General features: G+C 36.2%; 1 protein-coding gene and 1 long non-coding RNA gene across 3 annotated transcripts in view; one reads left to right on the top strand and one right to left on the bottom strand.

Moving 5' to 3' along the window:
- The window catches only part of LOC144194524 (uncharacterized), a 75071-nt gene that overhangs the window by 18344 nt on the left and 41831 nt on the right, over positions 1–14896 (top strand). The gene's annotated exons all lie outside the window — the stretch shown is intronic.
- Positions 4494–14896, bottom strand: part of ntrk3b (neurotrophic tyrosine kinase, receptor, type 3b) — a 215247-nt gene continuing 204844 nt past the window's right edge. For both annotated transcript variants that reach the window (XM_077713645.1, XM_077713644.1), the window contains 2 exons: positions 9313–9471; positions 4494–6631 (listed from right to left, as the gene is read on the bottom strand). In XM_077713645.1, coding sequence (XP_077569771.1) covers positions 6446–6631; positions 9313–9471 — 345 coding nt within the window. In that variant the 3' untranslated portion in view covers positions 4494–6445. The remainder of the gene's footprint in view (positions 6632–9312; positions 9472–14896) is intronic.

The raw sequence follows: 14896 nt of genomic DNA on the forward strand, positions 1-14896 counted from the left end.
TTCACTTAATATAAATTATGTACGCACATTTATCTTTCAATGCATCCTTAAAACAAAACATTTAATCATAGCTATTAAAGAGCCTGAGTGGTTAGCACGTCTGCCTCACCGTTATGAGATCAAGGGTTCAATTCCCTGCGGGTTTTCGACCTTCCTGTGTGGAGTTTGTATTTTCTCCCATTTTTTCCGGGTATGCCGGTTTCCTCCCACATCCCAAAATAAGCAAGCTAGGCTAATTGTACATTAAACTGGCCCTAGGTATGTGTTTGAGTATCTCATTGGGGGTGTCCAAGTAGGCTCAAACACCCCCGCGATCCTTGTGAGTATAAGCAGTACGGAGTTATTCAAGATGAAATTACCGTATTTTCACGACTTTAAGGCGCACCGCATTATAAGACGCACCCTCGATGAATGACATTTTTTCCATATATAAGGCGCACTGTATTATAAGGCGCACTGTATTATAAGGCGCACTGTATTATAAGGCGCACTGTATTATAAGGCGCACTGTATTATAAGGCGCACTGTATTATAGGGCGCACTGTCTATTTTGGAGAAAATGTAAGACTTTTAAGTGCGCCTTATAGTCGTGAAAATACGGTAATTGCTATTGACTTCCAGGTATGAAGGACTCACTACTTTACAGTCACCTCTAGAGCCAGCCATTGATGATGTTTTGGATTTTCTTGTATAAAATCTTGCAGTGGGGGAGGAGCTATATGATGGAAAATGTTGTAAACTAAGATGGCATCTGGATATTTAACAGTATTGTTTCAGTTCAGGCGTTTTTGTTTTTTTAACATCCGACAGTGGTGGTTTTTCGTTTTCAGTTTTTTTCCATATATAAGGCGCACTGGATTATAAGGCGCACTGGATTATAAGGCGCACTGTCTATTTTGGAGAAAATGTAAGACTTTTAAGTGCGCCTTATAGTCGTGAAAATACGGTACATCACAATAATTACAAATAGGCTCTGATACCAAAATCAAAAGGCTTTTTATTTAGTTTTTTTGTTTGGAGCTATACCTTTTAAACACAATTATTCAATATATTAAAAAGCAGTTACTACCATTGTGCCTAATTAAATCACTGCTCACATTAAAAACTAAAACTGCAATGTGTAACTTTTCATTTTCCTCATTTGGAACCTAAAAGCCAGTCGCATTTTTTAATGCAAAAATTCGGTCCTTTTGAAGACATGAAGTAATTAAATATATTAATTATTATTGGACAATTGGGACTCAAGTCATTTTTTTAAAAGCAAATATCATTATTTGATGGAATATATGTGGCAGTGTTTTTTTTCATAATTTGAAGTTTTTTTTTTTTTCCATAATTTGAAGTTTTTTTGGTTTTTCTTCCCAATCATTTTTTAGCGTCTTTTGTTTAAAAAAAACATTTTTTTTGGAAAAAATGAAAAACCATCATCGTGTAATTGACACAAAATGACAAAATGAGGGTCAAAAAGGAGCTCATCTGATTGTTTTTAAGACATTTTCTTAAAGAGAGAGTCACATTAATACAAAGAGCTATGATGGAATACCAGTACCTTAATATACCGCAGCTGTTATACCACATTTTTATATTCTGTAACATGAGTACATGGTCAGAAGAAGCCAACGTTTTTGCTTTACTTGAGAGGAACAAAAAAATTAAAAATACTGTTCTGTTAGTCCGTTAAAATAAACCAAAAAAATCACAATGAAAGCATTTTACCCTGCAAATGATCACAACCTGTGACAGAATGTCTTTGATGGTCACTACAAAGGAATACACAAAAAGTTTTTTTGGGGGTGTAGATGTCCTCCTGCCTTTACGCTGGAATCCCCCAAAAAATTCCCTCGAAATCCTTAAAAGTCCAAACATCAGTGGCACCAAAATCCGAAAAAAACTACGTCACTCAGTATGTTAACATGGTATTTATATTCTGAGTTGACTAATATTTCATTAAAGATTAAAATGTAGTATTGATTGAGGTGACGCAGTGAATAAAATTGTGAGCAAATTTCATTAAAAGAAATAGTAACGGTAAAAAAGTTGACATTTTACAAGAATGGGGAAAAACAATGATTAATTTTGATTGTTAATTTAAAACCTCGCACTGATATTATGGTACATTTTTCAAATATATTAAGTTTAAAAGTAAATTAAATGATTTCTACTGATTTATTATACGATTTGTTCACTAAAAAAGTCACAATTGTTGTTTTTAGAGTTTTCCTTAAAAGTTTTGCTACTTCTAATGGGTCTTATCCCTTTTTTAATGTTAATATAGCTTCATGTTCATTGTATAATTATTTTTTAAAATGTGAAAGTACTCTTTAAAAATAAAGCAGCACCGTTTAAGAATACACTAAAATATTTGGATTGACTTTTTGAAAAATACCATTTTTTCTCGCATATACACCACTTTTGTCGCTCAAAAAAATGACTGAATCGAGGGTACGGCTTATATGCGCATAAATTCGACTTAACATGCACGAAACTGCAAGGTGACAAAGACGAAACGCCATAATGTAAGACCATGTGGCCTATACGGTCATTAAAAACATGTATCTTGCCTAAAATGTGAAAAAAACTCACTCACTTGTACATGCCATTGCTCACTCAGGGTGCCGCCATCTTACCTAGGGATGACAAACTAGACCACTACAGACAAACTTCCTAGCAATCCAGCAGATAGTCCTTACCGTTCATACAGTATCTCAGAAGTTTTCAAGTTTTCTTAATATTTTTCCTTCAAAGTAACATATTTGTACTCCCTATTAAAGCCATGAATTTAGAGGTGAAAATTGTGGATCAGGGGGCGGCTTATACGAGAGAAATTGCAAAATTCAACGATTTTAAGGCAATTTTAAGAGTACGGCTTATACGCGGAGGGGGCTAATATGCAAGAAAATACGGTAATATATACCTGCGCCTTCTGATTCATGATTTTTCTTAAGATTTTCCCTTCAAAATAAAACATTTGTACTCCCTATTAAAACCATAAACATGGAAATGAAAATTCTGAATCAGGGGGGCGGCTTATACGAGAGAAATTGTCAAATTCAACGATTTTAAGGCAATTTTAAGAGTACGTCTTATACGTGGATGCGGCTAATATGCGAGATATACGGTAATTAAAGTTTTACCAAGTGTTTCTATCAATTGGCTGCTTAAAAGTGGATACATTAACGAATAAAATGAGATTTTCTTAACATTATCACCTTTTCCAGTTACAAATTTTTAATGAATACATTTTTTACAGCGGCTAGCTCGACTAAAATGAGCATGTAAACATGCTGAGTGACAAAACACACCGTGATAACTTTTTTATCGATTAACTGAAGCAGAAGAAGCTCTTTTTCATCAACTTGTCATCACTCCAAAGGCCACCAACGTAACGACAAGTGTAACATGATGATGATGAAAAGAAATAAAGAAAATAAGCAAAGGGCAAGTAGCATTTTTCCTGATGACATCGTAAGACATAAAATATTTTCCCCGTTGAAGGTTGGCATTTAGGAGAAAGTATAGCAGGAAAAAAATACTTTTGTTGGATTGGATGCCATTACAGAGTATTCGTACTTCGGAAACAGGCTAAAGCAACGACCTTGGGAACCAAAAAAACAAAAAAAACGGGGACATTTTCCAACTCGGCCTGAAGTTGACTAATTAAGTGCTTATCTGGTTTGTTCAGTCCCAGTGGAGTTAGTTATCGTTTGCCTTGTGGGATGGCTCATGTTTGCAAGTAGCTAATTTCCTAGTGACAGACTCGCGCTATTCTAAAAATGAATTTTAGCTTATAAACCAAAGGACTGCGGTTCATATTTTATTGGCCCGCAGAAATGATTAAAAAATATCATTGAATAGGGCCTGCTAAAAGAAATTGTTAGCTTTAATACTAGCTAGAGGAAGTGACTGTATTATTTCCAATCAATGTAGGAAAGTGTATAAATGGAGTTTTTGGTTTTACATAACTAAATTGACATATTCTTCTTCCTGGTCCAGCCATAACAATCGATAATGATTTATACTCACGAATATTGGCAAAGATTTTTTTGTGTTCAGACAAAAGGTAAACTGTCACACAAAAACGCCTCACTTTTTGCCAAATACAGTTTTGCGTTCACAGTTTTTGCGTTTACATTGCCGACAGTCAAAGTGAAATAGTTTCCGGTTAAAACCAAAAATTAACGACATTAACCTCTTAAGACCAATTGCAAAGTATACATTTTTCATTTTCTCTTTGATATTTAGGCTAATTGTCACATGATTAGTCTAAAAACTATCTAAGAATTATCTTTTTACATGATGTATTGTATTTTTCCGTTTAGTATACCCGGGTATATTAAATGATTTTTGCTTTTTTTGAGCCTCCCATTTGAGCGCCATTTAATATACCCCTACCGTTTAATATACCCCTGCCCTTTAATATACCCCTGTCTGTTTAATATATCTAGGTATATTAAATGAGGGGTATATTAAATAGCAAAATACGGTAGCCTTGTAGTCCAAAATTTAACACTATAGTCTTGTGATAACCAAAAATGTGATATCCATACATGGACACCAGGTTCTAGGATGTTGTTAACGTAACCAATCAGGACGCATTATGTTGGGTACTGCGTTTTATTGGCTGACGTTAGTTAGGAGAGTCTGTACGAGTTGGTTTTGGTTTCATATTGTTGGCATGACTGTATTAGTGGTACCTAAAACATCTTATTTTTTAAATAATCAGTACCATATTTTCACGACTATAAGGCGCACCGCATTATAAGGCGCACCCTCAATGAAGGACATTTTTCCATATATAAGGCGCACTGTATTAATGGGCGCACTGTATTATAAGGCGCACTGTCTATTTTGGAGAAAATGTAAGACTTAAGTGCGCCTTATAGTCGTGAAAATATGGTAATTGCTATTGACTTCCAGGTATGAAGCACTCACTACTTTACAGTCACCTCTAGAGCCAGCCATTGTTGATGTTTTGGATTTTTTTGGTATAAAATCTTTCAGTGGGGGAGGAGCTATGATGGAAGATGTTGTAAACTAAGATGGCATCTGCATACTTAACAGTATTGTTTCAGTTCAGGCGTTTTTTTTTTAATATCCGACAGTGGTGTTTTTACCCTTTTGGTTTTCTGTTTTTTTTTTCCATATATAAGGCGCACTGTATTATGGGTTACACTGTCTATTTTGGAGAAAATGTAAGACTTTTAAGTGCGCCTTATAGTCGTGAAAATACGGTAGTTTGACGTGAATTTGGACCTAAGACTGACTTCCAATTTAGGCGAAAACCTGGATTACGTGGTAACACAACTCAGGAGTACTCCCTATAATGACAATTAATGTTTTAAGAATCCCTCCACTCCTAAAACTGCAATCCCTCTTTCCATAAACGCACTTTAGCCTGGTTCCGAGTTATATCAAGCCCCGGTTTCTTGACAGTGTTGGGTTTTCCTCTTCAACATGATAGTGAGCGCCTCCGCTATCTCCAGGCAAGAAAGCACACAAGCCAAAGAAAGAGAACCTTGAATTATTAACGTCTAAAGTTTCTTCTGTGAGTTTCCTTGCGAGGGGGAAAAAGCATCTGCAACCCAAAATAGCAAAGTTGGTTTAAAAAAAAAAGCTGTTTTTCCTGTCTTAAAATGACAGCGCATTTGCGGGTTGGCCACAAAAAACGCTGTATTCCAAGTTAGTGGAACTTGGGAAAAGGGGGAGGCGTCTTCTTCGTAGCTTTAATGGACGCCAATTGTCTCTTTGTTAGCCACGTAGATCACAGTCCAGAAAAAAGGGATGGAAAAGAAAAGTTGGCAGAAAATAAGTTAACATAACTTTTGACACAGAATTTTTTACAATATGTACATTCTCTTTTTGTTTTTTACTTTTTAAATTAAAATAGATTTGTCAGTTTTTTTTTGTATTGATTGGTCCTCTCTCCCGTCACTGAGCGTTATCTGAATCACTTTCCAGCCAATCAGAGTGCAAAGTAAGGCTTCCATCCTTTTTCGAAAAAAAGTCTCGACAGTTTAGGTCGTCGGCGGCGGCGTCCGTTCCCTGTCAGGACCTCAACAAAAAAAAAACCCTAAAAAAACTCAAAAAACGAAACAAAAATAAAATAAATACAAAATATATGTAACATATCTAGATATATTCCCGAAAACCAAACGCCATTGTGGATTCGAACTCTTCTTATCAAACTGTTGCCCTTTTTTATCATCATCTATCGTAATGTTTTTTTTTTCGAGGAAAAAAAAAACGTCTTCGAACCTGTACAGCGAGTAAACAAAATGTAAAAGTGCGTAATTTTTTGTTGTTGTTGTTTTTTTTGTGATTTTTTTAGGTTGTATCCACTATATCCAAAAGTGTTGCAGGCACTTAAGTCCTTCCCGAACATTGTAGTAGGTTTTTCCTCCAGTAGGGGACTCGGTTTGGCGAGTCCCCCGTACTAAGTGGGTCTTTAGCCCAGGATGTCTAGATAGACGGGCGTGGCCTTCCCCATGGCGAATAGGACCTTTTGGATGTCCTTGATGTTGAGTCGTTGTTGTGGTTCTCGTTGCCAGCAGCCTAGCATGATGTCGTAGACTTCCTTGGGGCAAACACGAGGTCGGTCCAGAACGCGGCCCTGTGTGATGCAGTCAATAACCTGTAGGGGCAGCAAAAAAAAAACCAAATAGGATTTGAACATGTTTAAAACATGTTGTATTGAAGTTAATTTCCAATGAGGTTCTAATTAGTTGATTTGAACTGTAATTGGAGTGTAGATTCATTATTATTGTTGGAAATTGTTTGGGGTTGTAGTTGTAGTAAACTATGGAAAATCTTTAGGGTCTCGTAAAAAAATATATGGCTTTGTTCTTGGGGTTCTGGGTTCAATGTGAGTCATAATTTGGGGTGCTTGGATGTTTGGTTGCTGGTCTTTTGGTCGGTGGACGTTTGGTCGCCGGACGTTTGGTCGCCGGACGTTTGGTCGCCGGACGTTTGGTCGGCGGACGTTTGGTCGCCGGACGTTTGGCCGCCGGACGTTTGGTCGCCGGACGTTTGGTCGCCGGACGTTTGGTCGCCGGACGTTTGGTCGCCGGTCAAATGGTAACAGAGAGTTTACTGTTGAAGCCAGCTCTCAAAATTATATTCATGAGAGAGAGTTTAATATCTATGAGAGAGAGTTTAATATCTATGAGAGAGAGTTTAATATCTAAGAGAGAGAGAGAGAGAGTTTAATATCTAAGTACATTTGACCGGCGACCAAAAGACTGGCGACCAAAAGACTGGTGACCAAAAGACTGGCGACCAAAAGACTGGCGACCAAAAGACTGGCGACCAAAAGACTGGCGACCAAAAGACTGGCGACCAAAAGACCAGCGACCAACAGACCAGCGACCAAACATCTGGTCATGATAAGTTTTAAGTCCCACTCAGTGGAAATGTTTGCCTTATGGCTTGATTTACAGCAGCTTAAGAACACAATTGTTTTAAAAACACTTGTACTGACTACTGAACTGGATCAGCTATCTGGCCAAATCCGATATTCCAAAAATAGTCCCAAACGGAGTATTGGATTGGGAGATCACTATAATAGACCTACACACAGAGCAATATTTACTACAGTAAACATTGTGTCGTTTTCTGCTAATGGATTTCTCATTTTTATGAATTGTAGGAAAGATTGACATTTTGCAAATGTGTTCAACTCACATTTAAAAAATAAATACATTAATATGACTAAGAGATACCAGAAATAAGCGTTATACCTTGTGTTAAACATTACCTTTGTGACATTTAAAATGAAACAAATCCGATTGTTTAGAGTGATTTGAATAGTACTGCGTTTTAAATTGGTGTGAATCAGATCTCATTACAACTAGAGAAAATATGAATTTGTCTTTGAAGTCTATAATATTGCATTCTTAATATTTTTATGGGTATTTTGTGGGTATGAGTGAGTGATTGTAGTACATGTTTTTCAGTGATGGAGATGCACAAATGAGGGATAAGATTGATGTCTTTGTTTTGTTAGGATAAAAAATAAAAAATAATGTTTTGCTAAAACATTACATTTATTATCCGAGGTTGTTGACGTCTGGTTCATTAAGAGAAAGTCACAGGGATCGTCTCCATTTTAATGAATATGTGGATCTTCATAGAAAATGAATATAGTGGTATTTACTGTGCGGGAGGCTTCTTAAGACCTCACTAACGGGATGAGTGATTGTTTCTTTTGTTTAACTTGTTCTCCAATTAGCTGCGCGGCTAATTGTTGTTTTGACACTCTTTGCTTCTTCGTGGGACCTGAATTTTCGTGGAATACGATTATGGATTGTGTCTCCATTTCAAGTTAAAATTTAAGGTATTTTTTTTTTTGGTAAGTAATCAAACATTGCGACTACCAAAGAGGGACAATTTACTGTAACACACAAACAGTGTTCATTTCAAAAATAGCTAACGTCGTATTATAATTTGTGATTATTTGATGGTTATTATAGTGGAGGAATGACGAATGTTTTTTTGATTAAAATCAGAGTGGAGTCAAATACAACTCCAAATCATTAGCATTGTCTTTCAAGACTGACCATAAGGTTTTTGTGATGTCGCATTTTAAATGTGCCTACATTAAATCAAAAACAAAAATTTAACCAGGTATGAGGCGAGACCGGACATTTGGTCGCCGGTCATTTGGCCGCCGGTCATTTGGCCGCCGGTCTTTTGGTCGCCGGTCAAATGTACTTAGATATTAAACAGTACTTAGATATTAAACAGTACTTGGATATTAAACAGTACTTGGATGTAAACAGTACTTGGATATTAAACAGTACTTGGGTATTAAACAGTACTTGGATATTTAACAGTACTTGGATATTAAACAGTACTTGGATTTTAAATAGTACTTGGATATTAAACAGTAATTGGATATTAAACAGTACTTGGATATTAAACAGTACTTGGATATTAAACAGTACTTGGATATTAAACAGTACTTGGATATTAAACAGTACTTGGATATTAAACAGTACTTGGATATTAAACAGTACTTGGATATTAAACTACTTAGATATTAAACAGTATTTAGATTTTAAACAGTACTTAGATATTAAACTCTCTCATGAATATAATTTTGAGAGCTGGTTTCAATAGCGACCAAAAGACTGGCGACCAAACGTCCGAGCACAGGTATGAGGACATTGGTGTCAATTTTTTGACAAATAATCGATAGGAATTGTTTGTAAAACTTCTTAAATGTGTAAATTAAGGCAAGAAAAAAATCATCTCAAGATGAATCTAGAAGAAAATGCAACTACATTTAAAATAACAATAAGAAAACCAATTTACCTCATTGTTACCCAGTTGAAACCAAGGCTGCTTTCCATAGGTAAAGATCTCCCACAGTATGACACCGAAACTCCACACGTCACTTTCTGTGGAGAACTTCCTATACATGATGCTTTCCGGGGGCATCCAACGAATGGGTAGCATGGTGTGTCCTCCGACCTGGTTACAGTAGAGACAGTTCTAGAGAATCCACGCCAGAACACATCACACAGTCATCAACACGTAGTCATCAATGCAACTCCTGGGCGTCAGGGGGATTAAGTGTCATTGCATATCAATGATACCGCCGCCTTAACATCTCATAAATGTCTGCTACCGTCGACAATCATCCGCCACCTGTTCCATACCGCCGTTGGGTATTAAAATACCTTAGTCGTCAGAAGCGAGGAACCTTCCGTAAAGCTCTCTGAGGAAGTCTACTGATTAGGAGCTGCTGAATAGCCGTTGCTTGTGTTGATGCAAATATTTAAAGTCTGTTTACGGTATATCCGTGCGCTATATGGTATGGCATTTCTACGACATAACACTTAAAGCTATAGTGCAAAGGCTTTGAATGGCTACAAAGGCAAATTAAGTTACTGTAAATCCTGTGAAAATGGGTATTAAGTCATGAAGTACTGTATTTTCATGACTATAAGGCGCACTTAAAAGTCTTGAATTTTCTCCAAAATAGACAGTGCGCCTTATAATCCAGTGCGCCTTATATATGGAAAAAAAACAGAAAACCAAAAATTAAAAACCACCACTGTCGGATATTAAAAAAACACAAACGCCTGAACTGAAACAATACTGTTAAATATGCAGACGCCATCTTAGTTTAGAGCAGGGGTGGGCAAACTTTTGGGCCAGGGGGCCACATTGACTTTTGACAGATGGGCGGGGTCAGCACAAGATATGATACATATAAAAAAGTGCATCCATTAACAGTACATATGAAACATAGAGAAAAAGGACTAAAGTATTAACATATTCGTTACTCATCATTAAAGTAAAAAGTATAAAGTACAAAGTCAAGTCAAAGGAAATGTATTAAGAAATATTAAAATGTCATTTAAAAAAAGATAGTCTGCAAAACACCAAAAAAGTGGACAGAGCTACTATAAAAAATATTTAAAAAAACAAAAGCATTATTTAGACAACGACAGTGGGCCGGATTAAAACGCTTCACGGGCCGGATATGGCCCGCGGGCCGTAGTTTGCCCACGTCTGGTTTAGAGTCACTCACGGTAAGATTGCCCTGAATGAGCAATGGCAGGCACAAGTACGTTTTTTCCCCGTTTTATGCAAGATACAGATTTTTGTCCTTCATTCATAGACGTCAAAATACATTTTGTTTAGTGTTTTATCTGTTTATATTTTCTCTATTTTCAAATATATCTCCGTATCTGCCGCATTGTCTTGCGTTATGGCGTTTTGCGCCTTGCAGTTTCCAGCATGTCAAGTCTAATTTATGCGCATATAAGCCTTGATTCAGTCACATTTTTTTGGAGTTACAAATACTTCATATATTTCAGAAATTACAGTATATCTCATCATTGAACTACTACCTTCTACCTGCCAATCCACACATGTCCATCAATTAACTACCATAACCCTGCAATCTGCACTAAACCGAATTATGAATAAATAAATGTTAAAACTAGGTTTTTATCTATAAAGACACAGTATGAACACCTCAACCTGCTACAACAGTAACAGGCAGAATAAAATCATAAGGCAGAGAAAGTATGTGGATGCTGTGATCTCTTTAATGGCTTCTAAGGCAGCCGAACATGAAATGAAGTCTCCATCAATGTAAATCCTCTGAGGCTGGATATTAATCGATCAAACAATCATCCATTCATCATTTCGCACCTCAGGTTCCATTTGCAAGGCGAGGCTTTTAAAAATCTATTTCCCTCTTTTTCCTAGCCCGCGTGCTGTTGCTTTAATCACAGCGGCCATGAACTGGACAAGACGGATGTGGAAAACCTAGCGTAGTAGTATTGTGCAGTTCAGCTTGACGCGCAAAAACAATATTAATCACCGAGATCACGGAGATTATGGCAGGGTCTCATATCAGGGGGGGTCAAATTACACTATTGACATATCATATAAATAATACGTGGCGTCAAGCTTAGCGGTGGAGGGACAATTTATATTTGCTGTTAGTACAGTGTTCCCTCGCTACTTCACGGACTCAGAGCTTTGCAATTTTTTTTGGGAAAAAAAATACAACAATTACATTGAAACAATATATTTTAGTTTTTTTTGTTATAACATGAATTTCACTCTCTTTACCCGTATTCTATATGGTGTACTGTATACAGGGGGGTAAAAAATAATTTTAAAAAATAATTTAAAAAAACAATTTTTTAATTTAAATTCAAATTAAGCATTTTTGAAGGGGAATCCCTACTTTGCGGAATTTCACTTATCGCGGGTGGTCCCAATTAACCGCGATAACCGAGGGAACACTGTAGTAGTAGTAGTAGTCATAGTAGTAGTAGAAGTAGTAGTAGTCATACTAGTAGTAGAAGTAGTAGTAGTCATACTAGTAGTAGAAGTAGTAGTAGTCATACTAGTAGTAGAAGTAGTAGTCATAGTAGTAGTAGAAGTAGTAGTCATAGTAGTAGTAAAAGTAGTAGTAGTAGTTGTCATAGTAGTAGTAGAAGTAATAGTAGTAGTAGTCATAGTAGTAGTAGTAGAAGTAGAGGTAGAAGTAGTAGTAGAAGTAGAAGTAGTAGTAGAATTAGAAGTAGTAGAAGAAGTAGAAGTAGTAGTAGTAGAAGAAGTAGTCGTCATAGTAGTACTAGTAGTCATAGTAGTACTAGTATTCATAGTAGTAGAAGAAGTAGTAGTCATAGTAGTACTAGTAGTCATAGTACTACTAGTATTCATAGTAGTTGAAAAAGTAGTAGTCATAGTAGTACTAATAGTCATAGTAGTACAAGTAGTCATAGTAGTACAAGTAGTCATAGTAGTTGAAAAAGTAGTAGTCATAGTAGTACTAATAGTCATAGTAGTACTAGTAGTCATAGTAGTACTAGTAGTCATAGTAGTACTAGTGTTCATAGTAGTAGAAGAAGTAGTAGTCATGGTAGTACTAGTATTCATAGTAGTACTAGTGTTCATAGTAGTAGAAGAAGTAGTAGTCATGGTAGTACTAGTATTCATAGTAGTAGAAGTAGTAGTCATAGTACTAGTAGTCATAGTAGTACTAGTATTCATAGTAGTAGAAGAAGTAGTAGTCATAGTAGGACTAGTAGTAGAAGAAGTAGTAGTCATAGTAGTACTAGTAGTAGAACTAGTCGGCATAGTACATGTACACTGATTTAGCAAAGAGGGTTTAGTTCCACTCTTAAGAGAACTGTTGGATGGTTCAAAAATTTCCAATCAATGAAGGTCTTGACTTCAGTATTTTGTTGCGTCTGCAGCCTTACTCGCTTTGCAATCTGATCCTGTAGAATTTACGCGAAATGGCTACAACTCCTCTTAAAGTTACTTGACTCTACTATAAAGTGTTTTGAAATCAAAGCCTTAGAGTATAGATAGAAAGTCCAGGAGGGCAATTTGTTGTTGTTTGTGAAATGGTACAACCCGGAATGGTAAGGTACACCAAAAATTCTAGACACAATCAATTACTTGATGTAACTCATAGGGATAATTGTAATTTATACAGTATAATAAAATTTTCGCATAAAGAAATGTTGACTGAATTGAGGGTACGGCTTATATGCGTAAAAATTAGACTTTACGCAAGACAATGCGGCCGATACGATCATTTGTTTCAACATAGAGAAAAGATAAACAGATAAAACGCTTAACTAAATTTATTTTGAGGTCTATGAATGAAATTCAAGATGAAAATAAACCGTATCTTGCATCAAACATGGAAAAAACTGCTATTATTATATGTGAGAAAATACGGTAATATGTATCTGCACCTTCTGATTTATGATTTTTATTAAGATTTTTCCTTCAAAGTAACACATTTGTACTCCCTATTAAAACCATAAATATGGAGATGAAAATTGTCAAACAGAGGGCGGCTTATACGAGAGAAATTCTAAAATTCAACGATTTTAAGCCAATTTCAAAGGTACGGCTTATACGTGGGTGCGGCTAATATGCGAGAAAATACAGTGATATGTATCTGCACCTTCTGATTTATGATTTTTATTAAAATTTTCCCTTCAAAGTAACACATTTGTACTCCCTATTAAAACCATGAATATGGAAGTGAAAATTCTGAATCAGGGGGCGGCTTATACGAGAGAAATTGTAAAATTAAACGATTTTAAGGCAATTTTAAAGATACGGCTTATACGTGAATGCAGCTAATATGCGAGAAAATACAGTAACTGTCACCCTATGACACCCAAACGCTGTTGTTTAATACACTACCACAGTTCTGAACCTAATCCTTCGAACACTAATCTGATATTCAGCAACCTCAAACTCTTTGAACCATGACATAACAATTTTTAATCCCATTAACGCACACCAAGGCCAAACCCTAAACTCCAAACCCTACTATCACTACACCTTATTTGTTGATCTCCAATCCCACTCCCTTTCCAACAGAGCTATCCATCTGTGCATCCATTTATTCATGCATTAAATCATTTGACCATCTGTTCAACATCATTTCTTTCTTCCCTATTCCTCAATCCGTCTTGATATCCCATCATCCTAGACCAGTGGTGTCAAACATACGGCCCGCGGGCCGGATCCGGCCTGTCTGGTGGTTTGGTACGGCCCGGGGAAGAAAGCTGCATTGTATAAAACAAATATGAAATTTCTTTAAAATGTGTAGTTCTTGTATTATCCGCTAGGGGCGCAGTGTTTTAGTACGTGCAAACGACATGAATTGACATTTATTTATGTTCTTATGTTATTCTCTTGTTCATAATATATTGTTCATAATGTAAAAGGAAAATTCTGATAAGAAACTTTGATAATTTACTCATTCTTTGCACTAATTATTGGTATTAATGACTAATATAAAGGAAAAAAGTGGGCTTATTGTTCGTTCTATGTAATTTTGCAATGAGTTTACTGGTCCCGCCCACTTGATCTCAAATGAAGCTGTATTCGGCCCGCAGACCAAAGGGAGTTTGACACTTGAAAACTTTCTATCCATCCATATTCACACGGTTTATCTGCTGTACATACATTTGTAGAACCATCCATTTATCTAAGTTCATTGCTACGACCGAGACTTGTTACGATCCGTTTGAGGCTGAACCAAGTTTGGACCCCGAAGCAGATGAATCAAACTAAGGAGGCATTTTGCAATATTCATCAAAGTCAGAAAAAAACCCATGTGAATACTAAAAGCAAGTCACGAAAAAAGACTGACCAAAGCTTGAGGGGGTTTCTACAAAAAACAGAGGCTAACTAGGGCGATGAATGAAATGCCACAAAAGTACCAAAACTGACAAAACAGTGAGCAACAAAAGGCACCAGATTCTTGGCCTGTGTTTTTGCATTGAGGTATTTTTAAAAGGCACAGCATTGGCTGAAAATCTTCTAATTAAAAAGTATTATATAACTTATATTAACAATATAAAGTTGTTCACTTCAAAGTTTTATCAACAGG

This window comes from Stigmatopora nigra, chromosome 3 (assembly GCF_051989575.1).
Source record: "Stigmatopora nigra isolate UIUO_SnigA chromosome 3, RoL_Snig_1.1, whole genome shotgun sequence".
Classification (NCBI taxonomy): Eukaryota; Metazoa; Chordata; class Actinopteri; order Syngnathiformes; family Syngnathidae; genus Stigmatopora; species Stigmatopora nigra.